Raw genomic sequence first — 26122 nt, 5'->3', positions numbered from 1 at the left:
GAGACAACGGAGGACTGTGCCTTTGGGGGCGAGGTCAAGCTGTAGGCAGATTAAAGTCACTTATGGGCCCCCTCTGAGATCAGGGGCCCTGAAGCTTAAACTTTGTTAGTTTCATAATAGATCTACCCCTGGGTGGAGGATTTCAACGGATAATTTTACACATCTCTAGAAAAAGGAAATGGGTGAGTTTTGGACCAACAAAAGAGGCCACGAGAGGGCAGCAAGAGTCAACTCTTGGTACATCTTCAAACTCTGTGTTGAGAGAATGTTCTTTGGAAAGGATAGTTTTCGATGGACACAAAAATCAATTCAAGGTGGTCATGATTTAGTCTTTTTTCTTTTGATGACAATAACATCGTGGCTAACACACTGCCAGCAGGGTTGCCACCTCCTCTGTTTGCCCTGGTCCTCTACCTTAAACAGTATGCTGGTGTACAAGAATTAAGACAGCACTCTAAGGCGTCTGATTGTTTCCTTTGCAGCCATGCCTTTAGCTGTCTCACACCTGACATCAGGTGAGGGGCAGGTGAGCACTTGGCCCACAGGCCAGTGGCTCCTCTGCAGCCTCTCCTTTCAAAATGAGGTCAGGATACTCATTCCTAACCTGCATTGTGACTTGTACCATAGTGTCTGTTTTCTCCCCCTCTGCCAACTCACCCTGTGTGTTTGTTTTTGAAGGAGATGGAGGCAAAAAGGGAGACCAAGGAGAAATGGGCAAGCATGGGAAACTCGGCCCCACGGGATCCAAAGGTAAAGGTACATTTGCTGTGCCCTGGAAATGTCTTGGGCCCCCTCCACCTTCCCATATTCATCCCGTCTTTGGAATGCCCTCACAAGTGCTCAGTAATGCCTCTGGATTAATGGAAAAAAGAATAAACTCTGACCCTGCAATCATCATCTGAGGCCCTTTTCTGTGTGCATTAGGATGCAACACCAGAACGGGACTTTTCAGCGGTGGCTCCCTGCTTGTGGAATGCTCTCCCCAAACCTGGCACCCTCATTGCTTTCATTATGCACCAGCAAAAACATTTCTTTTACACCTGCCATTTGGCTTTTAACTATCTGTGGCCTCCTTCAGTGGGTGAGTTGCTCAAATTCAGCACCAAAAGCAAGCCCTGATTGTTGAGGAACAACCAAGCACACTTCAAGCCTCCCAGGTGTTCCCTTGCCGCCATGGCTGTACCTGTCCCACATCTGATGTCAGTTGGGTGTGGGGCAGGTAGGCAGGGTTTGTGGAGAACAGCCTCATCGGCCAAACTGAATGGTCCTACCGAGGCTTGCAGGCTCCCACTCACACCTGAGAGCAGCCTTCACCATCATGGTGCCTTCATTGAACTCTCTCCCACCACTGCACATACACAAACAATTTCAACAATGGATTTCAATCTGTTCTCTCCCTCCGCTTTAAAATTCATGTTTCCCGAACAAGTTTGCATGCTAATTGTTTGCTGTAGCAATTACTAAAACACACATACTGGTTCACAAGTAAATAAAGCACGTCTAGACTATACTGAGGGACGCGGGTGGCGCTGTGGGTTAATCCACAGAGCCTAGGGCTTGCTGATCAGAAGGTCGGCGGTTCGAATCCCTGCGATGGGGTGAGATCCCATTGCTCTGTCCCTGCTGCCGAGCTAGCAGTTCAAAAGCACGCCAGTGCAAGTAGATAAATAGGCTGTGATGGGAAGATAAACAGTGTTTGTGTATGCTCTGGCTCCCGTCATGGTATCCCGTTGCACGGTGTCCCAATGTTTACATGGGCGGACTGAGGAACGGATTTGGGCTTTAAAAAGATACCCGCTCCCAACCAATCCCTCATCCTACTCTCTGCTGTGCTTGACACTCATGGGGTGCTGTGATTGCCACTCGGGTAGGTTGCCAAGCTATTGGCACTTCCTTCCACCCTATCATCAGGTAGTATTGAGAAGCCCTGGCCCATGCTGTCACCCCCTTGCCACTGCTGACAGTGCCAATGACAACATGGAACAGGAGGACAAGTTTGTGCCAAGGGGAGAGGGAGAGGGAGAGTCCCCGCCACACCAGAATCTCTGGGAGGCTGATTCTGGTTCTGTAGATGAAGCTGTTGATCTCGGGGGGGGGGGTGGCAATACTCACATTGCCCCGGACAATGGCAATCCACGCTACACCACTGGGCCAGCAACATCTGAAGGACACCAGGATGAGGAAGCAGCTTGTTTAGAGGAAGCAGCTGGCCACAGGCTGGGATGCCCCACGGTGGGTGCAGAAAGGGAGCACCCATCAAATACATAACACATCAAGGTGTAGGGAGGAGGTGCCACAGTTTGAGCTATTGGGAAGTTTCACCTTGGATAAAATAGGGCAAAAAGTGACAAAAGAGCACAAGGCGCTAAACAGGCCGTTTATTGTACCAATGGCCCCCCATGCCAGCTCCACAAGCTGGCAGTGGGCTTCAGAGAGAAATTTCGTGGCAAAATTGCTTCGTACTTCAGGCAGCTAGTTGGGCGCAAATAATGGCCGTATAAATTCTGTCCACACATTTATAATGGCCTAAACGCTTCAGGTTTTTGATCAATAGGGTTTTACGACCGAAACACGTTCAATACGCAGCTATAATAAAACACTCTCTGGTGCGACGCTGCTTCATATTGCAAAAATGGGATCTGACGTGGGGTTGGGGGTGGGGAGATAGGCTGTCTGCCATACACATTTATTGGCTCTTAAAAGAACCTAAATTGCCGCCTCTACAAAAACAGGGCTGCTCCATTTATTCACGTGGTTTACAGCTTTAGGAGATGCTGAAGGAAGGCGCTGGGACATTCCTCTCATGTGTTGTGAAATTACTTGGTGCCAAACTAAGGCCTTATCTGCACTATATGTTTAAAGCAGTATCATACAGCTCTTAAGCAGTCTTGTCTTCCCCCCACCCCAAATTCTGGGAACTGTAGTTTGTTAAAGGTACTTAGAGTTGTGAGGAGACCCCTACACCCCCCCCCGGTCCCACAGAGCAATAGTTCCCAGAGTGATTTAGCAATCAATCCCTCCTCTCAGGAAACCCTGGGAATTATGAAGGGGGGAGTAGAGATGTAACAGCTCCCAGCGCCCTGAACAAAATACAGTTCCCAGGATTCTTGCAGGGGAGGAGCCATGACTGTTTAAAGTGGCATGATACTGCTTTAAAGTGTAGCGCACATGGGGTCTAAAGTATATTTTAAAAAGACATAGAGCTGCCATGGGGCGGGGCAACCATCCCTCCATTAAGATATTCCTCCTCCCCCATACATAAAGAGAAACACAGCCATCCTTTGAAATTCACACTTATCCAGTTTTTGCAAAGGGTGGCACAAGACTCTTTTAACCGCAATGAGGTTTGCTTCCGAGGAGGCATGAATAACAGCCTTCCCAACTTGGTGTCGTCGAGATGCTTTTTGGACCACGAACGCCACCCATCAACGCCACCCATTGGCAATACTCCTTTTACACACAGGCACACACAAAATAAAACCTGAGCATCATCATTATGGCAACCATGTTGCTGCTGGTAATGAGTAAGCACTGAGAATTACATTCCTAAAGGGGCTTGCGGATTAAGACTGTCACATTCTGGTTTCAGCATCGTCCTTGGGGGGAAAAAAAGCTTTATGAAACAAAAACGTAACAACAACAAAAAAAGATGCCTCCGGGCTCCTCAATTGGGAACTTTTAGTTTGGCAAATAAGCTTTGAAATTTCATACTGTTTCTTCTGCTAGAGTGCCGGCGGCGGGTGTGCAGAGCCATCTGCTGCCAGTCGGCACAGAACCTCCAGTGCCGGTGAATCAAAGACAGTCCCTCTGTTGAATTGGGCTCTCAGAGCATATGGGAAACCTACTGTTCGGCTGGAAAACAGGGGAAAGCATGAATGTTCACAGCTTCAGCTCTACAGATGGCTGCAGCTCATGGCTGAAGCCTTGGCTTGCTGAAGGAAACTAAATGTCCCCACTTCTTTTTTAAAAAAGTGGTGTTGTTGCCACCCACCACCCCTTAAAGGGCCGCTGAGTGACAATCAGAAATGTAACAAGGGAAATCTTCCCCATCACCGCACTGGGGAAAGATTTGCCCTGTTGAATTTCTGCCTGTCACAGGGCTATTAACAAGAACAGCAGTCCTCTCGGAAGAAGGTGGTAGGGTCATCTAGCTACATAAGGTCATATGAAAATGGTGTGAGAATGAATAAAATGGGGACTTGTCACTGTATTCCTTTGCAGGAGACAAAGGACCGGTTGGCGATATTGGTGACCAAGGAATCATGGGTAAAATTGGACCGATTGGCAGAAAGGGTAGGTTTGCCTTTAATACTTTTGGGAATGTGTCGTGATGGCACAGAGCAAAATGTGAAACATCTGCTATTTACGCATCCCAAATTAAACAGATGGCTTTTATTGCCAAAGCAACAACAACAAAAAAGGAAGTCTTATGCCTTCAACCCATGACCGGCAGAGTAGACCTGAGATTTACCAGGGTTGCCTAAAAGTTTTCGAAAATGCATTCGCTACAGAAGCAGCTAACCATAGCTGAAGTTTCCCAGTACAAAGTTCCCTAGTTTTGGTAAGGAGTCCCAACACCTAGACGTTGTTGAGGAACTGCACAATAAAAAAATAAAACAAATCCAAAACTTGATAGAATGGGGTATGTCCCCTGATAAAGCAAAGAATTTCTACAACCTTGTTAATATATATTATATGAATTCATTTATTCATTTCTTTGAAATTTCTATGCAATGGTCAAGCACACAGTGACCATTCACGACACCAGTGATTGACAATAACACACCCTTTGCTAGCTTTAGTGTGCTAATTTAATACGTGTGGTCAGAGAGAAACTCTTGGTATCAGCTGAATCATAAATTTATAGAATCAAACTAGCTAACAATGCCTGTTCAGCACACTGAAGCTGAAGTACAGTATTCCTCTGAAGTTCTTCTCTTGGAGAGTGGTAACTTTAGAGCCACCAGTGGCATGTCCCAAGAGAGGGAAATGTTCTCCTGTTGTTTTCTGAACTTTGTCATTTTCCATGTGTTCTGCCCTCTTTCCCTTATGGGATATTCCAGACCCCCTATAGAGTCCTTAAGTGGGTTCCCTATAGGTAGGAGAAAATAACAGAGGCCAACCAGAGTATATCGAGAAGCAAAGTGGCTAGTAAGACTGATCTTTTTTCAAGGAACTGTTGCAACAGGGTCCCCACTCAACACATGCAGGAGGAAGGAGAACCCTGATCAACTTTTGAAATTGTCCACCCTGTAGGGCAAGATCACCCCCCAAAACATCCTACATACATCACAGAACGAGGAGGTCTACAGCAGAAATCCCGCCTGCCAGGATACCTGACTGCATCACCTGGGCAACCTGGTCATTCTTCTGTGATGATTAATACTTTAGTTCCCAAATCCAGATCACAGGCTCACCCTATTCAAAGATCACAGGCTCAACCTATTCAAAGACAAATACGCCCTTAAAGACAGGATTTGCAAGCAAAAAGACAATGGGAAGCCTTTCCCCAATTGCCTCCCTTACTGCAGAAGAATATTTGAGGTCAAAATGGCTCCAGGATTGCTCCCCCCTACTATTCCAGACACATGGTTCATATATTTAGATATGTGTGCATTTATGGATATTTATTCTATATCTGAGACCTTAAAATTCTTATAACACATACCAGATTTGTGTGCCTCCTTGCTTGCCCTTTACAGGCAAGAAATGAGCAGGAAGATTCTCATGCACTGTGAATTTGTGAGAGAATATTTACAGAAAGCTTTCACAGGCACAATAGGAGGTGCCACTGAGCTTCCTCCTGCCACCATGCACCACACTGACAATCCCCATGTTAGAGACAAACCAAACGTGCCCCTAAGCAGGTACAACAAACCACATCTGTCTTTCTTAAAAAATTAATAGTATGCCCTGGGGTGGGGGCCATTTTCCTACAGCAGTGGTTCCCAACAGGTGGTCCGGGGACCCCCAGGGGTCCGCGAGCTATGCCAAAGGGGTCCGCAAGATGCTATTAGAATAAAAAATATATGAAATATATTTCGTATGATAACAGATTTTTTGTTTTGGCCGCTTCCTGCATGAGCAGAGTCTAGCGCAAAACTAGAATTAGATAGAGGCAGTAGTTCTGCTGTATGCCGTTAGGTGGTGCTTTACAAACACTACGCAAAGAGGCAACGCGCGCATTCTACTAACGCTCACCTCCCCAAGATGCTTTGCGCGCGTCGGCTTCATTTGTGCGCTACTGCGCAGGTACCCTGTCTTCTCCATTCCCCTCCCTCCTCCCCGGCATGAGCTGCCTCTTTGCAAAACAGTAGTGTTTGTAAACAAAGCGTTGTTTTTCGCGGAAGCTACAGTTCGCGTAGTTAAAAATGGACCGTTGGTTAAAAAGTGGTTCGTTAAAACGACAAAGGCCTACAGATGAAGAGGAAGAACTGTAAAAAAACGTATAAATATAAAATATAAAAAGACTCTTAATTTGGCTCTCACTTTTTAATTTTAGGATTAGGAATTAATGGGGGTCCTTGTCACAATAGCGGCTCGATGAGGGGTCCTCGAGAAAATTTTGTTGGGAAACCCTGTCCTACAGAACAGCTGTGCATCTGTGGTGCCATCTTCCTTGGGGGATGCCTTTAGAGGTACACTGCTTGGCACTTAAATCTTCTTTCATGTCAACAGCACCAAGCGGAAAGCCTATTAGTTCGCCCAGGCATTTATAGATTGGTAGTTTCAGGAATGAATGATGCCTGTTTGTAGTTTGCAAGGATTTGTAAGGGTGCTGGTTTTTTGTTTGTTTTTTTAGGGGAAAAAAATCTGATTTTAATTACAGCTGTTTTTACCTTTTTTGCACTTCACAGATTTCAGGTTTGTAATCATTTTAATGAGATTTAAGGTATCTTTAAAAAAATAAATAAAAGCATAATGCCATTGTACTGTGCCCTGAGATCAGTTCTGATGAAAGGCAGGTTCAAAATACATTAAATAAATGCCAAATAAATAAATGGATACCCCTATTGGGCAAGTGGGAAATTTCCACCCTGGGGCTAATAACAACTGGGGGAGGATTATTATTTTCCCCCTGAGGTTGCAACAAGGGGGGGGGGAAATCTCCCCATCTCACACACTGAGGATCCAGCAAAAAAAACAACAACCCTCCTTCCCACTAGTGCCTGCTATTAATATTTTAAGAAACACAGGTGTGGTTTGCAATCATGACACATTTAGCAACATGTCAGGTTTGGATCGGGGTGCTTCAGAACTCTTCAGTTGGCAACTATAGCGAGATCCCAAGAAATGGATGTTTGTGTGCACATCACAAGCAATTGTGATTCTCTCACAATACCCCCATCAACTCTTCGAAAAACTATTATCTGCCTCCATGACTTGCTGCTTACCCATGCAGGAAGGCAATACCAGGCACCATCCAGCCAAGAAGCCTCTGAACTTTTAATGGGTCAGCTATTAAAAGCTCACAGCTTTGTCCACTAAAACAAAAGCCCGAGAGAGCTACCGTATTCCATGCAGACCTGTTTAAGTTGGCACCTCCGCTTAGCCCTGTATCGGGAAAGCTTTTAATGTTTGACGTTTTGCTGTGTTTTTATTACGTTGGAAGCCTCCCAGAGTGGCAGGGGCAACCCAATCAGATGGGTGGGGTGCAAGTAATAAATTATTGTGATTATTATTAGCCCTGTCCATCTCTCAGACCCACTCAGCGAACGTTACTCAACAGAGCAGTTCTGTTTTCTTATGTGTACTTCCTGTGTTTTTTCCCTTTAATCAGGTGACAAAGGACTGAAGGGGTTATCTGGTGTATCTGGAGGAAAGGGCAAAGCAGGTACGTTTTGATTTCGTTTTGGCTTCCCTGTCTGCGGGCAGCGATTCCATAGGTGCGTGTAAAGCAAGCATGGAGAACCTGTGACTCTCCGGATGTGGCTACCCAGCTTCCATCAGCCCAGTAAGCCTGGCCAATGGTCAGAGATTATGAGAGTTCATACCCTCCAGCATTCCTCAGATGAAAATAGAGACACTTCTCACTCCCCACAACTGAAAAATACACCCCAACAAATAAACTTTAGAAAGAGACAATATCAGCCGCGGACACACAAAGCATTTTAAAATAAAACCAAGACTCCTTGCGCTCCACTCTTGAAATATACTCGGAGTCGAGAGTGAATTTCATGCTCTTTATTCAGCTCTTAGTCATCAAGGAGAAGAAGAGAACAATGCCCTTTTCCCAAAATCATCTGCTTATATACATTATTTACACAATGGGCTTTGCGTGATTGGCTACTTCAGGGCTACACCTGTGGGCCAATCAGTTTGTGGATTGACTTCTGCTAGCAGCCTGATTGGCTGTTCCTGCAGGCCAATCAGGTTGCGGATTCACTTCTGCCAGCCGCCTGATTGGCTGCTCCTGCAGGCCAATCAGGCTGCGGATTCACTTCCACCTGGAGTTGGATTGGGTGGCTCCTGCGGACCAATCAGACTGCTGATTCTGGATCCTATTGTTCTATGATTCAGCTCAGTACATAACAACTCTGCTTCCCCTTTCTTCCTGCCCAGGGCAGCCCTGCCCTCTGCCTGGTCCTCATAGTCGTAGGGCTGGGCCTCAATGGCTACAGCCTCTCCTCCTCCTCCTTGCCCACTCTCTAGAAACTTCTGCAAGTTGCCCAAGGGATGTGGCAGCGGCAATGGCCAGGGAGAGGCAATGGGATTGGAACGTTCCTTCCCAGAGTGACAGCGAGGGCTCTGAGGACCAAGAGGGGTGGCGGGCAGAAAGAGATGGAGGCTTGCTTTCTTCATGCGGAGAGTGAGCGAGCCCCTCCCGTCCTGGAATGCAGGCCATAAATTTTCAGGAAAGCGTAAGGCAGGCACAGGGGCCTCGGCTCTGAGACACGCTCTCAGGGGAAGAGGGGCAAACTGTACAATATGCTCCTGAGTTGCCTCGTACTAGGAGGATGGGCAGAGTGGCCAATGGCGTATATCCTGTTGGAAAAGAGTCCACCCTCCAGTGCGCTCAACTGACCCATCTAGTGAGGAAGACTGAGCTGTGTGCTCTGACTGAACTACTGTGTAAATACCAAATGAATCTGAAAGTTATACAACCACCAGCCTGCCGTGTCTTGGTGTGAGAGGGAGATTGTAAATCCTGACAGGGATGCTCCCTCGCCACCGCTCAGGGCAAGCGCCAGCCCCTTCTCCTCTCCAAGCTCGGCAGCGTCAGAACTGGAAGGGGAAATAGGGACATTCCGGGATCAAATCAGAAACTTGGGTGGCTTTTGCAATTCCAGGCTGTCCCAGGAAAATTGGGGAACTTGGGAGGGTTTAGGAGTTGTGGTCCATCTGCATCGAGAGGGTTACAAGTTCAGTCGCAAGTTTTCAGGTTCTATAACAACGATGGCATTATGTAGCTTGTGAGGATGCTGCACTCGACTGAGTGTGTTATAATACTTAGCCATTCAATGGTGCGTTTAAATGTTCAAACCACTCCACGTAAAGTGCTCTCTTCTAATCCTTTGATAGTCCAGAGAAGCAGATGAGTATTATTATCTCTCTATTACCAGTCAAGGTGGGATGGGTGAGTTCAAACGAAAATCATGGAAAGGGCGAGGCTTCCCGATCTGTTGTGCTGTCTATGCTGCACCATGCACATTGTGTGCATTGTGTTGTACACTGATCTGAAAACATAAGAAGAGGCCTGATAGATCAGACCAGAAGTCTGCCCAGCATCATGAGAACATAAGAAGAGCCAGGCCATTGGCCTATCCATTCCAGCATCCTGGTCTCACATTGGCCAACCAAGCAGGTCATGCACACAACAGTAATCTCCCTCTCATGATGCCCATGGAGGTATTATCCAACCAGGGAAATGGGTGGTGCTGTGGTTTAAACCACTGAGCCTCTTGGGCTTGCCAATCAGAAGGTCGGCGGTTCGAATCCTCACAAGGGGGTGAGCTCCCGTTGCTCTGTCCCAGCTCCTGCCAACCTAGCAGTTCGAAAGCACACCGGTGTGAGTAGATAAGTAGGTACCACTGCAGTGGAAAAGGTAAATGGCATTTCCGTGTGCTCTGGTTTCTGTCACAGTGTCCTGTTGTGCCAGAAGCGGTTGAGTCATGCTGGCCGCATGATCTGGAAAGCTGTCTGTGGACAAACGCCAGCTCCCTCGGCCCCCTCGGCCTGAAAGCAAGATGAGCGGCGCAACCCCATAGTCGCCTTTGACCAGGGGCGTACCCAGGATCAAAATTGGGGGGCAAGGGGCGGGGCCAAGGCACGGGAGGGGAGGGGCCACAGTGGGAATGTGGGCAGGGCTAAGCTCTGGAGGTGCGCGGGGAGCGCGAGCCTGTGGCTGCCTCCTCCGCGCCTCCCAGCTGTTCTGAGGAGGCGGCCCCAGGCTCCCGCTCCCGGCACGAAGCTCCATAGGCGCGCGGGGAGCGCGAGCCTGTGGCTGCCTCCTCCGCACCTCAGCCTTTGCTTCTGGGGGGGGGCAACTGCCCCCCTGCCCCCTGCCTACGCCCATGCCTTTGACTGGACTTAACCATCCAGGCGTCCTTTACCTTTTACCTACCAAACGTGCAACGTATCTGTGACCAACACCCCTGACACCACACAAGCCCTGTTCCTTGACATTTGCACAAAGAGATGATGGTCTGCAAGGGGGCACGGTGTGCATTTGTAGGATTAGGTGTTCCTTTGCAGACCCTTGGGGGGGGTGTCAGGGGTAAAGGTCAGAGGGTGTCGGAGGCAGTGACAACAGTAGGGGGTCACTCACACACACCCTTCTCTACTTTGAATGGAAAGTGAGTGGAGAGGACTTTGGCCCAAGTTTAGCAAGTCTGGGTCCAAACAGGAGTGCCGACTTAAATAAAATAACGGGGGGGGCAGGTATGCCCCACCCTGCATAATCGATCACATGACGCAGAGCACCCACAACATTTGAATGGCGGTGCCCATCAACTTTGGGGGGAGGGCGAAGACCTCTTCGGCCCCCTGGAGTTGGCTCCTATGGGTCCGACTAAATATTAGTTATTCAATTTCTATTACTCCTTTCCTCCCAGGGCAGCAAACAGCAAAGCAGTCAAACGATGAATAGCATTTAAAAGCATTAATGTCCGAAAGCGTTTTAAAAACAGCCACGCACCCTCGCAGCTAATAATATTATGGCTGCTGGGGACAGCATATTTCCGCCATTAAATGCCTGGGTTGAACAGGGTTGTGTTTGAATCCCTTCTGGGTTTTAATGAGGGAAGTAGACACACTTCACCGGGAAGAGCATTCCACAAACAAACCCACCACCAATAAGGCCCCGTCGTGGCTCAGCAATCACCAGGCAGCAGCCAGTGAGGGCACCACCAATAATTCAGTGCCTGGAGTTCCATTGTGGAGAAAAAGGGGAGAGAGAAAATAAATAAATAAATATATAAATAAATAAACAAACAAATAAATAAATAGTTATATACAAAACCCCAGGTCAGTGATGCAACATTAAAACCTGGCACACATTAAGTCCTGATTTCTGTTATCTTAACACACTGAAAACTTTTGTTAAAGAAAAACATAACTCTTTTTTGTTGTCACACAAGGGCTTTTCTGTTCTAAATCCAGTTTTTTTCCTTCTTAAGGGCACCAAATTATTTTTTAAAGCACATACTGACATTCTCGCTAAAGCAGAGAAAGTACTATGCAAACAAAGGAAAGATCTTGCATAATGTAACTCTAATCCCTCTCCTTTCAACAGGGGAATTAGAATGAGTTCAGGAGTACAGGGTTGCCGGGGTGTTTTCGTTTTGGCCTTTTTTTGCCAGGCCCAAACAGAATCCAAGGCCAGTTTGCAAGGTTGAATATTTTGGGTGCTTCTTGCCAGTCCAGCAGTCCAGTCCACATGCTGAGGACTAAAGCAGTCCAGCAAAACGGCCCTCAGCATTTTGCAACAAGCATTCATTCCGAATGCATGGCTGTGATAAGTTGTGTGTACTTGAAATTACAGTATGCTAATAGGCCCAAGCTGCAAGATGGCAGAAGCCCACTAGACAAAACATAGAATCATAGAACCCTAGAGTTGGAAGAGACCACAAGGGCCATCCAGTCCAACCCCCTGCCAAGCAGGAAACGCCATCAAAGCATTCTTGAAATATGCCTGTCAAGCCTCTGCTTAAAGACCTCCAAAGAAGGAGACTCCACCACACTCCTTGGTAGTGTGCTGCAAGAGAGGACAGTTACCAAAGAGTCGTCAGTACCAAAAACTCTACAGTACTGTTTCCCAATCTTGGGGCTCCAGTTGCTTTTGGACTACAATTCCCGTCATCCATTACTTGCTAGCTAGGGATGATGAGAATTATAGTGCTGGAGACGCAAGTTTGGGAAACACTGTTGCAGAGGAAGAGTGGGGAACCTTTGTCCACTCCGAGATGTTGCTGACGTGAACTGCAACTCCCCATCATCCCTGGCCATTGGCCATGCTTGCTCAGCCTGATGGGAGTTGTAGTTCAGCAGCAACATCTGGCGGGGCAAAGGTTCCTCACAGCTGCTCTAGCGTGTGGTCAGTAACAGTGCTTGAAAAGCCCTGTCCCCCCAAAAAAGAAATTACTTGTTCTCCTGTAGCCTCACCTAGCAGACACAGCAGCGGAAGTCAGCAGAACACAGGTTGAGATTGCAGGTGGCAGAAAAGCAAAGGCGCTTTCTGCATTTTCCTCCGTAACAGCTTGCCTATTTTCCCAGCCCACAAAAAAATTATTTTTATCCTCCCTACTCCCACAAGAGCTTGAGGCAGCTTGCATTAGAAACATGACTGTAAAATAATCACGTTGAAACCTATAAAAGACAGAGGACACACAGTGGCAATAAACATGCTTTTGCCAAAACATTGACTAACGCCGCTGGGCGGCTGTGGGAGTCAGGCCCATGTTAAAAGTTCTGCCGTGTTTCAAGTCAGAGGCCTGGTTCATATATAATGAGAAAGCATGGTTTCCATTATGTGAACATGCTCCAGGTCCCCTTCACATATCAGAGGAGAGTGGAAGATTCCGCTGCTGCTGTTACAGAAGCCATGGTTTCCTGTTACGTCCAAACGTGAGAACAAACCAGAATCAAACTAGCCCTCTTCGGGCTTTCACTTCCGAACATGCAAAGAGGCCCATTGGGACATGTGAGATTAATTCTGAGCCTCCCAATGACATCAAGTACACTAGAAGTATTCCCAATCCAGTGTGTCATTTGCAGAGTCTGAAAGGGGCAGCAGTTTCCAACATGGGGGCAGGAATTCTGGCCAATCAGGGTTTGTGCGATAACTCTGCGGTGATGGTAGCCTCCTTCAGACTCGCCCAATCATGTGTAAGCCTCAGGACAGTGTCACCAAAGGGGCAGAGCTAGTCCTGCACATTCCTTCAGGGCCCTTCAAATTTCAGATTGAGCACCTGAACAGGGCTTCCTTGGTGTCTGAGTCTAGCTTGCTCACTCACTAGAGTTTAAACAAACCATAGTCCCTTGACAAAATGTGGAACCATGAGTTGTTTAAAACTGGAAGCAAGAGCTTCTGATCCCGTCCTGGTGGGTAAAAGAGAAGAGTGTGGATATGTTAGCTGGAGCCTCATCGCAGCTCATTCCCAGCATGATGCTCATTCCTGAATTAAGAAGCAATGGCCGGTTAAGCCAGGATTGTTACGTCCAAATTGTCCCATTGCACATTCTACCCCTGACTTCCAGTGTTAAACAAAAAGGGGGCTTCCGTGTGCATTTGACTGAACACACTTATAAGCATTATAACAATTATTTCAATTTCTTAGCTGCCCTTCACCATAAGGTCCCAGATTGGGCTGCAGCAAATTAAAAACGCAATATTAAAAAGAGTTTAAAACAATTTGCAATCACAAGATGAGTCTGGATACAAAAAAACATGACTTTCAGGTGTCAAAGGATGAGGTAAAAAGGTGCACATTCACCATACAAAGGAAACTCCACACTGAAATTTAAAGGTAAAGGGACCCCTGACTATTAGGTCCAGTTGTGGACGACTCTGGGGTTGCGGTGCTCATCTCGCTTTATTGGCCGAGGGAGCCGGCGTACAGCTTCCGGGTCATGTGGCCAGCATGACTAAGCCACTTCTGGTGAACCAGAGCAGCACACGGAAACGCCATTTACCTTCCTGCTGTAGCGGTACCTATTTATCTACTTGCACTTTTGACATGCTTTTGCACTGCTAGGTTGGCAGGAGCAGGAACCGAGCAACGGGAGCTCACCCCGTCACGGGGATTTGAACTGCCGACCTTCTGATTGGCAAGCCCTAAGCTCCGTGGTTTAACCCACAGCACCACCCGCATCCCTTCAGGGGTCCTTTACCTTTTTCCATGCTTTGTGTGCTGCAAATGGTTGATGCAATTCCATGGTGGAAATCACCACAAGGCCTTCCAGTCATGAAACAGGGGCTTTACCCCTGCCATTACCCTTGCAACCCCAAACTGACTAAGCCAAATGGGTTGTGGGAACCTTCAGAGCAGCTTGCATGGGGAAAACTCCTTCCCAGGAGTTGTGTGTGGCATCAGACCACACCCAGGTCCTTCCTGACTTTATCATATGTATATTTGTTTTAAACGGCTATGTAAAGCTTGCCCACTTTGATGCTTTGGGTAGCCTATTTGATTATATACCTGCATGGGGTTAGGTGCTGTCTGTGACTGTGGGAAATATCGCAAAGTCGTTGGACAACTGGACATCAACGTTGCTCGGCTCAAGAGTTCCATCAAGTTTGTGAAAAATGGTATGTTTAATTTCCTTGGTTCGAAAACTGCCATTTTGGAAAGGTGGCATAAAAATGTAATTAGGCGCCAGGCAAAAACATTCCTCTTCTCCCAGGCCTTTGGCTAATTAATCAACCTATGGTCTTTTAAACTGTGGGTGGGAATTTATTGCTTTTGTTTGTTACTACCGGTATACCATAGCCTTTTATATACTAACCTTTTATATTCTTCCACATCCGTTTAATACTCCTAACCCTTCTTTTAGATTCTTTTAGCCTCTTTTAGATTATTATAGTCTTTTACATATACTGTACCTTCTGTTTTAATAATTTTAGCTTTCCAAAACGTTTTACAGATTTTAAATGATTGTTCCCCACCCTCCTTATGCTGGTCTATGACCGTAATAAATATTTGATTGGTTGGTTGGTTGATATGTTATGTATCTTTGTGTTTTTATATTGTAAATCTCCCTGTGATCCTCGGATGAAGGGCCGTGTAGAAATTTAATAAATAACAACAATAATGATTCGGGGCTTTTGAGGATACCCTGGAAAAGTCTGCTTTGTTAAAACAGGCTTTTTGTTTTTCTCCCCCAAGTGTTAGCAGGTATCAGGGAAACAGAGGAGAAATACTATTACATCGTGCAGGAAGAAAAGAGCTACAAGGAAGCGCTCACTCACTGCAGGATTCGAGATGGGGTTCTGGCGATGCCGAAGGATGAGGCTGCCAACGCTGTGATCTCTGACTATGTATCCCAAAGCGGCCTCTTCCGGGTCTTCATTGGCCTGAGTGACATGGAGAACGAAGGGCAGTTCATGTATGCTGACCGTACACCATTGCAGAACTACAGCAACTGGAAGGAAGGAGAGCCTCAGGACACCTCTGGGCAGGAAGACTGCGTGGAAATGCTCAGCACCGGGCAGTGGAATGACACAGAGTGCCATCACACTATGTACTTTGTCTGCGAATTCCCAAAGAAGAGGAAGTAGGTGCCAGGGGGAATCTGTGGCACACTCTATGATCACCCTGTGCTGGTCAGCTATTGAACTACGAGTCTAGGAGAGGAATCTGCTTCCAATACACCAGGTATACAGAACTGGTGGCCCTCCATAAATTGTTGGACTCCAAATCCCCTCATCCTTATGCTGGCTGGGGGCTGATGGCCCTTGGAGTTCAACAAACTCTGGAGGGACATTACGATGACAGTATAATTTGGATATTACAATATTTACTACCCAATGAATCTTTTAGTACTGGAGCTTGAGATCTGGGGCTTCTGCTAGGTCTCTGCATTATCTTCAGACACAGCAACCTAAGCTGTTGCCTCTCGTCCTTGCTTCCAACATCTGGAGCTCATCCACAGGTAGGGTTGCCAGACTCAATAGAGGACAGGACTTCTGTGCCTTTAATTGCCCGGCTCTCTTTTGAGAGAATTAAACAAAGGTTCTGCTGGTTTCTCTTTAAGGTTTCCAGACTCAAAAGAGAGCAGGGCAATTAAAGGCACAGAAGTCCTGTCCTCTATTGAGTCTGGCAACCCTATCCACAGGCCTGATTACAGACAACCAGTGGCAAACACGAGTACCAAAGCCACAAGAGATAGAAAAAAGGGCACCCTCGACGTATGCATGTCCTTACAGGCCAGTCCTAAGCAGCTTTACTTGGGGGTACGTCCCACTGAGTTCAATAGGACTTAGGCTTGGTCTACACATATAGAAAAATGAGAATAGAATACAGCTTCAGAGAGCAGGTGGTGGAGTTAATGCTTATGAATTCTGATCCCCTCTTAATTATTATATTTTAGAAACTCCAGCAAATAGAGAACCTGTGTAACAAGTAAAGGTCTGGTTTTCTCTTTGGAGGCAGGATTGATTTTGTTTTTCTACACAGAAGCAATCAAAATTGGCATCCCTTACTGGCTGTAGCACAGTCTGTTCTACCACCACACTTGGATCTCATTCCCCTGCATGTTGGTTCCAGCGTAAGTATATTTAGGACTTTCCCCTTCCTCTGACACAGCAGCCTGGCTGCTTCTGATAAATTGCAGTGTGGTGTCAGTGAGATTATTCCTGGGGCTTCATTTCTCATGCCATGTACTATATCACAGAATTGTTGTGAAGGTTAGGACACAATAAAGTCTATAGCATGGTGCACTATGACGTACTGCATGATAAGTAGTTCTCTGTAGTAATCCCACTGGGTGGTCTTGGGTCTTCTTCATACAATCACCTAATAAACAGGAACCCAGCTCCCACTCGTCTCCCTGTTCCAACTAGAGATGGAGGAGAAATTTTATTCAGTTCACATTTCAAGGCAAACCAACATATTGTTTTGCAAAACTGAAACATGCCCGGAATTCACACTTCTCTGAATCTTGTGGTACAGTTCTCCAACCAAGCGATGTGTACAAAAATGCATAAAAAGGTAAAGGAGCCCCTGACCATCAGGTCCAGTCGTGTCCGACTCTGGGGTTATGGCGCTCATCTCACTCTATAGGCCGAGGGAGCCGGCGTTTGTCCGCAGACAGCTTCCGGGTCATGTGGCCAGCATGACAAAGCTGCTTCTAGCGAACCAGAGCAGCACGCGGAAATGCCGTTTACCTTCCCGCTGGAGCGGTCCTATTTATCTACTTGCACTTTGATGTGCTTTCGAACTGCTAGGTGGGCAGGAGCTGGGACCGAGCAACGGGAGCTCACCCCGTTGCAGGGATCCGAACCGCCGACCTTCTGATCAGCAAGCCCTAGACTCTGTGGTTTAACCCACAGCGCCACCTGGGTCCCTTTACAAAAATGCATATACTGCCATAAAAAGTGTGCATACATGTATCTATATACTGGTGAAAATAACACACAAAAATGTGTTAGGGGAAATTGCTTGGCATATTTGGCAAAAATCATGATAAAACCCTGATCGATTTTCGTAGGGACTTAAAAAAAGAATTGCAGAAAGATGTGGAAATGCGGAGAACTGAATTTAAGATTGGAAAAATGAGGAACTGAGAGAAACCAAGATTGACAGATTCATCCATCCTTAATTCCAACCCTCGTGGGTGGGGAATGGGTTATTAATTTCCTGTTCTTCTTAGGGACTTTTGCCAAGAGCTAGTTAATGAATCACAACAATGGTGAGTTTAAATGAGCAGAGAAACTTGATTCACAGGTTAGTTCAGGAGATATCACCTGAGTCACGAGCTTCCTGGGATGGGTGTTGACTAGTAGCGGGCATCTGTCTGCCAAATTAGCACCACTGGCGGTAGAGATGATGAAAGAGAAGACAGGAACGGCCCCATGGCTTGCAAAAGTGGCAAAATTGCAAAGGACCAAGTACCTTCCAAGTCTAGTTGTCCTTTAATGAGAAGGACCCCATTATGATGCACCAAGAAAACACAAGAGGGAGAGAAATTAATAGGTCATCTTTGGATACTGAGTTGTCCATGCCTATTGCAACTGGATCTGAAGCATGTTTGCTCAGCAGAAAATCTGAGAGCTCCTTTTGTAAGTTGTGCATAAGATTTCAGCCTTGGGCTACTTTCACAGGTCATATAAAAAAGAGCAGCGAAGCCAAAGGTAAATCCGTAGAGGATCATGGAGCAAGCCTAAGATATATAACCAAGGCCTTTACCATCCAAATATTGTAAGCTCTCTCTGATGCGTTCAACAACATGAATGGCTTCAGATATAGCTGTGCGCTTTGTTCCTCAAATGCAGGAGCTGCCTCTTTTGTCAAATGCATCAGCTGTCAGTTTTGGTCCCAGAGTAAGAACAAGGGTGAAGGCTCTTTTTTGCACAGAGCCTTTGTTTCAGTGAATCACACACCTCATTTCTGCAGAATAATAATAATAATAATAATAATAATAATAATAATAATAATAATAATAATGGGACCCAGGTGGCGCTGTGGTTAAACCACTGAGCCTAGGGCTTGCCAATCAGAAGGTCGGCTGTTCGAATCCCTGCGACGGGGTGAGCTCCCGTTGCTTGGTCCCAGCTCCTGCCAACCTAGCAGTTCGAAAGCACGTCAAGATGCAAGTAGATAAATAGGAACCGCTACAGCGGGAAGGTAAACGGCGTTTCCATGTGCTGCTCTGGTTTGCCAGAAGCGGCTTTGTCATGCTGGCCACATGACCTGGAAGCTATACGCCGGCTCCCTCGGCCAATAATGCGAGATGAGCGCGCAACCCCAGAGTCGGTCACGACTGGACCTAATGGTCAGGGGTCCCTTTACCTAATAATAAAATAATAATAATAATAATAATAATAATAATAATAATATATTATTTATACCCCACCCATCTGCTTGGGTCTCCCCAGCCACTCTGGGCTGCTTCTAACAGAAATATTAAAATACAATAGTTTATTAAACATTAAAAGCTTCCCTAAACAGGGCTGCCTTCAGATGTCCTCTAAAAGTCTGGTAGTTGTTTTTCTCTTTGACATCTGGTGGGAGGGCATTCCACAGGGCGGGTGCCACTACCGAGAAGGCCCCCTGCCTGGTTCCCTGTAACAGAGTGGACTCTGTGATGTCACATCCCCTCTTCTTCAAGGAGGGAGAAAATAAATAAATAAATAAATAAATAAATAAATAAATAATATATTATTTATACCCCGCCCATCTGGCGGGTTTCTGCAGCCACTCTGGGCGGCTTCCAACAGAAAAATAAAACACAGTAATCTATTAAACATTAAAAGCCTCCCTGAACAGGGCTGCCTTCAGATGTCTTCTAAAAGTCTGGTAGCTGTTTTTCTCTTTGACATCTGGTGGGAGGGCGTTCCACAGGGCGGGCGCCACTACCGAGAAGGCCCTCTGCCTGGTTCCCTGCAACTTGGCTTCTCACAACGAGGGAATCGCCAGAAGGCCCTCGGCACTGGACCTTAGTGTCTGGGCAGAACAATGGGGGTGGAGACGCTCCTTCAGGTATACTGGACCAAGGCCATTTAGGGCTTTAAAGGTCAGCACCAACACTTTGAATTGTGCTCGGAAGCGTACTGGGAGCCAATGTACAGTAGGTCTTTCAAGACCGGTGTTATGTGGTCTTGGCGGCTGCTCCCAGTCACCAGTCTAGCTGCCGCAATCTGGATTAATTGTAGTTTCCGGGTCACCTTCAAAGGTAGCCCCACGTAGAGCGCATTGCAGTAGTTCAAGAGAGAGATAACTAGAGCATGCACCACTCTGGTGGTACATATCAATGAAATACAGTCACTCACAAACAGCTGATACAGCTGTGAGTGAATGGGCTCTCGAAATTCACTATCCTATTTGTGGGCAGAGGAACTGGAGGGGCCATTTCACCAAATTTCTGCAGGAAAATGAGAAATGTCCCTGGGGTAATGACAGAAATAACACAGCTTCTTTCTCCTCCTCCGTTTTCTTTTTCTTTTTGAGGAAATAACAGTGAAATAGCATCCCCCCACAATGCCCTAGGCAAAGAAGTTTAGATGCAATTGTTTTGTGAAGTATCTTCTACTCAGTATATGAAGGTAGTCAACATGGTGTGTCTTCTGAATGTTGTAGACTGCAACTCCCATCATCCCTGACCATTAGCCATGTTGGCAGAGGCTGATGGGAGCTGTAGTCCAGAACAACTGGAGGGCAGCACTGGCAGAACTACATATGGTACCCCTGCAATATGTGTTCAAGCTCAAAAACACTAGGGTTGCCATATTTCAAACAGCGAAAATCTGGACAGAAAAGTTGTTGAGCTGTGCTTTTTTGTGTGGTTTTTTTCCCTGCCCAAATTCATTGAGCTTTTATTAGTTTTGCCTAAAGTTGTTGGGCTTTGGGGGCAAAATCGCCTTTAAAACTGCCAGTTTTGAGCGATTTTTATGGGGAAATGGCAAAAAACGGCACTGGCGGCATGGACTGCCAGACATCCGGATTGTCCCGGAAATTTTCCTGATTTCTGCCCGGACACTGCTGCCGACTGCAGTATTCCGGATCTGTCCAGGAAAATCCGGGCCTATGGCAACCCTGAAAAACACACTAATGCTTGGGGGGCTCATTCCTTGGTGTTAAATATAGCCAAGAAGTCTTTCAGTTCAGTGATGATTATATTGATCTATATTGATGTTAGATTTGTGTGGTATGTGAGAACTCCAGGGCAGAGCAAATGCATTTTCCCCTCAAGTGTTGTTGCTGCACCTTGCCTGCCTTCCTGTCACACCCTTAGCCATCCCCAAAATATTTCCCCACTGCGATGTTGCACCATGCAATTTCACAGCCAGTGTTTTACTCTCTTGATTTTCATTAGAAGGGTGGAATCTTGGAACGACTTGTAGAGTCTTGTTTACCAGGAAGGCACAATGAAGTGATCGACAGAGAAACCCTTAACAAATACTATAATGGAAGGCATACAGGTCTGTACAAAGGCATGTCCATTCTTAAGGGATGATTCAGCACTTAAGCCTGTGTTTAAATTTAAGTGTGCATTTGGCATCCCGGAGCCAAACAATCCAGTCCTATACAGCCACAGTTATTTTGACCGGAAGGTTAAACACAGGCTGAATTAAGAACTCTCCAACTGAAACCAACATCTTTAAAAAGTGCTTAATTGAGCAGGGTCGTGTCCATTGTGTAGCAGTCATTCCTGCTGAAGTTCATATGGCATGCATATATAACAAAAGGTTAAAAAAGGTAAAGGTAAAGGACCCCGGATGGTGAAGTCCAGTCAAATGGGGTTGCGGCGCTCATCTCACTTTCAGGCCAAGGGAGCTGGCGTTTGTCCACAGACAGCTTTCCGGGTCCTGTGGCCAGCATGACTAAACAGCTTCTGGTGCAACGGAACACTGTGACGGAAACCAGAGTGAATGGAAACGCCGCTTACCTTCCCGCCGCAGCTGTACCTATTTATCTACTTGCACTGGCCTGCTTTCAAACTGCTAGGTTGGCAGAAGGTGGGACAGAGCAACAGACAGAGCTCACCCCGTCACAGGGATTCGAACGCCAAGCTTCCGATCGGCAAGCCCAGGAGGCTGAGTGGTTTAGACCACAGCACCACCCGCATATCCACTATGCTTTTAAAGAACTATGATACAGTCATGATTTCTCCCAAGAAATTCTGGAAGCTTTGAAACTTTGCTCTCCACTCCGTCGATCCCACTGCAGTCCCAGTTCAGATCAGGGTCTCCATGCCTTCAATGTGCATTGCGAAAAGTCATTTTTTCCAGGGGTGTGTGTGTGTGTGTGGACTTCAACATGGACTGATGGATGTTGTACTTCAGCATCATCTAAAAGAGCCAAAGCTTCCTTACACCTGGGTTAAACGAAACGGTGCACTTCGTATGCACAAGGAAGAGAAGTTACAGCCCTTTATTCAATTTAGGTGTCTGCAAAATCTCGACAGGGTACTGGGTCGCCATTAAATTTTGACATTGATGAGATGGCTATCTTTGACGAAAGCAAAATCTGGCAGGGACTGAGTTGTGGCTGTGCCGCTTCGCTGCTGCAGAACTCCAGCCCTGCTGAATTTCAGGAGCACAAAAACTGAAATTAAGCAGCCACGAATAGAAGCACGGAGGACCAGTTTCTCTGGAACACACCATCTGCATGGGACTATGGACTGAATGCCCAAAGCAGGTGTGTTCCTGGATGAAGTGCCCGCTTGAAAAAGACTTGCAGCTGCCGTGTGCTAGCAGAGGACCACAGAACAGCTGCCGCCTTCAAGGGAAACCTGTCTAATGACATTCCTCCCTTGCCTTCCTTCATAGAAGGACATGATCCAGCAAGCATTATTGCTGAAAATGTGCAAAGATGAATTTAAATTCCATCGGAGCAACCCTTTTGCTGTTGTTGTTCTCAATAAACTGAGACTGATCGATGCAACAAACACATAGGAAACACCATAGCTGTGCATTGAGGCAGCACTCGATTCCGTTTTCAGGACAATTTCTCCTTCCCTAACTTCTGTGTTCAATGTGATTTTTCACACAGCACAAAGCCTAGTGAAGTTTAGTGCTCAAATGCATATTAAGGGGAAAGGTGGGGGGAGTCTGCAACTTGGTTAACCCAGAAAACCGTGGGAGTTTTGTGCTGTAGTTTTCCCACTGCTTTTGTGGACCCCGCCATGCGACGAAATTTGGGGTGGTATTCCAACATACAGATATTTCCCGCCACTTTCGTGGGTGATTCATGGAGGCGGTGGAGATTGATGCCCTCTGTTGCATCACACCAAGCCCACCCGGTGGGGTGGGATGGATTTTCACTTGGAATGAATTTTAAGGCAACATGGTGGCATATTGATCAAGAAGCAGCAGGCACTGCTGTGTAAACAGAATGATAGAAACCAGGAAAGAAGCGGCAGCACTCTAACCAGGAAAACAAACGCAATAATCGCAATGTCTGGATGCATTCTGAGTGGTGCTTTTGCAGTAGTGCATTCCAGACGATCATGCCCCATCCTATTCTCCTTTAATGATGCTCCAAAAGGTTGCCTTTATCTACACATAAGCGTATTTTACAGCCTCTGCTAAAAAAAAAAAAACATAAGAAAAGACTCATCTAGTCTGGAGCAAGCTCCTTTAAATCCTTTTTCAGGCGTTGACACAATTTCGTTGTTGGTTGCTCATCTCTGAAACCCTTCTACACCACCAGAAACCAGAGTTTCTACATCAGGGTAATTCCTACCCCAGTTCAGGATCAGACCTATGCTGTATCATTTTTATTACTACCAAGCACCTCTTTCATGCTTGCAAATTGCAACATGACTCCATAGATAGTTGCAACTATGCAGTCCAACCAGAATGTGGTGTGCTGGTTTGGCACAACACGAGTAAGATGAATAAAGAGGGTTTTTTTTAAAGGATATTGAAACTTGATACACAGTCACAGGCGCTTATTATAGCCACACCTACTAGGGTGTGCATGTGTATACTGGGTACAAAAATGAGAAATCCTGTCGGAGGTTCCTAAAACCTAGCAGAGCGCTGCAAACAGGATTGGAGAACAGGCCTCTGATTATCTTCCACGAGTCTGATTCATTCCATTTAATGAGAAAAATAGCCCAAGCCTTTCAAATTAATCCCATTTCCCTTCATTTTGTTGAATGTGGCTAGGCAGAGTATATGCATTCATTTAGCAGACACAGATAGAGAGAAAGAGAGACACACACTCATTCCAGCTCTCTGAGTAGCAAGAAGTTCCAAGGACACAGAACCTACTCAGGTGTGGCATCCATTAGAAGACAGTGGCACCCGCCCTGTGGAATGTCATCTCACCAGATGTCAAAGAAATAAACAACTATCTGACTTTTAGAAGACATCTGAACTAAGGTAGCCCTGTTTAGGGAAGCTTTAAATATTTGATGAATTATTGTATTTTAATATTTTGCTAGATTCCGCCCAGAGTGGCTGGGCGGAATATAAATAAAATTATTAATTATTATTATTAGTATTATTACTGGAGGCTTGTTGGTGTTTTTTAATGCTTGCAAATATATCTTCTTTTTCTTCTTCTTTGGCAATCACTTGTAGCTGAGTAAGATTGTCTCCCATAAACACGGTTTTAACAGTGAGTCCATAAGTGACTGTGGAGGCCAATTCTGCGCCCACATGTTCTTCCACAATGGGGACATAGGTTTCCAGACGGGAGTTGATCACTGTATTCTGCTCTGGTCAGACCTCACCTGGAGTACTGTGTCCAGTTCTGGGCACCACAGTTCAAGAAGGATACTGACAAGCTGGAATGTGTCCAGAGGAGGGCAACCAAAATGGTCAAAGGCCTGAAAACGATGCCTTATGAGGAACGGCTTAGGGAACTGGGTATGTTTAGCCTGGAGAAGAGAAGGGTTAGGGGTGATATGATAGCCATGTTCAAATATATAAAAGGATGTCATATAGAAGAGGGTGAAAGGTTGTTTTCTGCTGCTCCAGAGAAGCGGACACGGAGCAATGGATTCCAGCTACAAGAAAGAAGATTCCACCTAAAGATTAGGAAGAACTTCCTGACAGTAAGAGCTGTTCGACAGTGGAATTTGCTGCCAAGAAGTGTGGTGGAGTCTCCTTCTTTGGAGGTCTTTAAGCAGAGGCTTGACAGACATATGTCAAGAATGCTTTGATGGTGTTTCCTGCTTGGCAGGGGGTTGGACTGGATGGCCCTTGTGGTCTCTTCCAACTCTATGATTCTATGGTGTGGATTTGCCAAGCGTGCCTTCCTCTTAGCTCATTTCTCCCTTTCGTCCTGAGTTCAAGCCTCTTCAAAGCCCATGACACCTTTGGTAAAGGCTGTTCTCCAACTGGAGCGCTTGCAGGCCAGGGTTTCCCAGTTGTCAGTGTTTATACTACATTTTTAAAGATTTGCCTTGAGAGAGTCTTTGAACCTCTTTTGTTTTTGCCACCAGCATTACGCTTTCCATTTTTAAGTTTCGAATAGAGTAGTTCCTTTGGAAGATGATAATCAGGCATCCGCACAACATACATATGCAAATATATACGGTAGGTTGTGTACAGCCTATGCAACAGAGGCACCAGCTTGAACACTTCAAAGTCCACAGCCCCCACATCAGATCTCCAGAGAGATAGTCAACGCTCTAAGATCCCCACACAGCCCAAACTCAGCTTTCTGTGCCTTTGTCGCTCTCTCTCAAATTGCAATCACAAGCACAACCCACGGTGCTTCCGGATAACCTGTTTATTGAGCATTCATTCCGATTTGTTTGTGGGGGAGATTCTTCGGCGCCTGGAGACAGGTTGTGTAGCAGTGACCAGAGAAGGAATGACTGCTGGGAGGATCGCAGAAAGAAGAAATGCCATGGTATACCTGTATCAGCACAACCGGATGCCTTCACCTGCCCCAGCTGCAACAAAACATGTCTCTCCCACATTGGTCTCTACAGCCACAGCAGGCGCTGTAACTCTTCAACACTTTGACTTCACCTCTAAAGGCACACTCCTCCATTGTCTCCCAAGGCAGATAGATGCCAACCAGTCCAGTCCATATCAAAGCAAGCATTATTCCCCACTCTCCAGTGCATTTTCCTGCCACAAATAGACCAATCTTTTGGATAAAGCAGATTTGTTGTGCATGAGTTCCCAGTCAACTATAATTGGACAACCTTAATTTGCTGCTATGTGGTTGAATCTTGCCTGAAAATAGTGAAAACCTGGGAGTGCCTCTAGAGCAGCGTTTCCCGAACTTGAGTATCTAGCTGTTGTTGTTTTTACAACCCCCATCATCCCTAGCTAGCAAGACCAGTGGTCAGGGATGATGGGAATTGTAGTCCAAACAAGCAGCTGGAGACCCAAGTTTGGGAAACATTGCTCTAGATCCGGCATCCCCAAACTTCGGCCCTCCAGATGTTTTGGACTACAATTCCCATCTTCCCCCGACCACTGGTCCTGTTAGCTAGGGATCATGGGAGTTGTAGGCCAAAACATCTGGAGGGCCACAGTTTGGGGATGCCTGCT

General features: G+C 46.3%; 1 protein-coding gene and 1 long non-coding RNA gene across 3 annotated transcripts in view; one reads left to right on the top strand and one right to left on the bottom strand.

The window, feature by feature from the left end:
* COLEC10 (collectin subfamily member 10) overlaps window positions 1-16152 on the top strand; it is a 25281-nt gene extending 9129 nt beyond the window's left edge. The window contains exons 2-6 of the mRNA XM_035125985.2: window positions 679-750; window positions 4222-4293; window positions 7781-7834; window positions 14654-14749; window positions 15327-16152. Of these exons, the coding sequence (XP_034981876.2) occupies window positions 679-750; window positions 4222-4293; window positions 7781-7834; window positions 14654-14749; window positions 15327-15718 (686 nt within the window). The 3' untranslated portion in view covers window positions 15719-16152. The remainder of the gene's footprint in view (window positions 1-678; window positions 751-4221; window positions 4294-7780; window positions 7835-14653; window positions 14750-15326) is intronic.
* Window positions 15452-26122, bottom strand: part of LOC132592535 (uncharacterized) — a 19760-nt gene continuing 9089 nt past the window's right edge. Inside the window, exons 2-4 of one of the 2 annotated variants that reach the window (XR_009557987.1) lie at window positions 17906-18071; window positions 16891-16998; window positions 15452-15514 (exon numbers count right to left, since the gene is read on the bottom strand). This is a non-coding gene — a long non-coding RNA (uncharacterized LOC132592535). Of the gene's footprint in view, window positions 15515-16890; window positions 16999-17905; window positions 18260-26122 lie in introns of those variants that run through there. The other variant, XR_009557986.1, reaches the window with a different exon arrangement.

This window comes from Zootoca vivipara, chromosome 8 (assembly GCF_963506605.1).
Source record: "Zootoca vivipara chromosome 8, rZooViv1.1, whole genome shotgun sequence".
Classification (NCBI taxonomy): Eukaryota; Metazoa; Chordata; class Lepidosauria; order Squamata; family Lacertidae; genus Zootoca; species Zootoca vivipara.
This window is presented reverse-complemented; position numbering and strand designations above follow the sequence as displayed.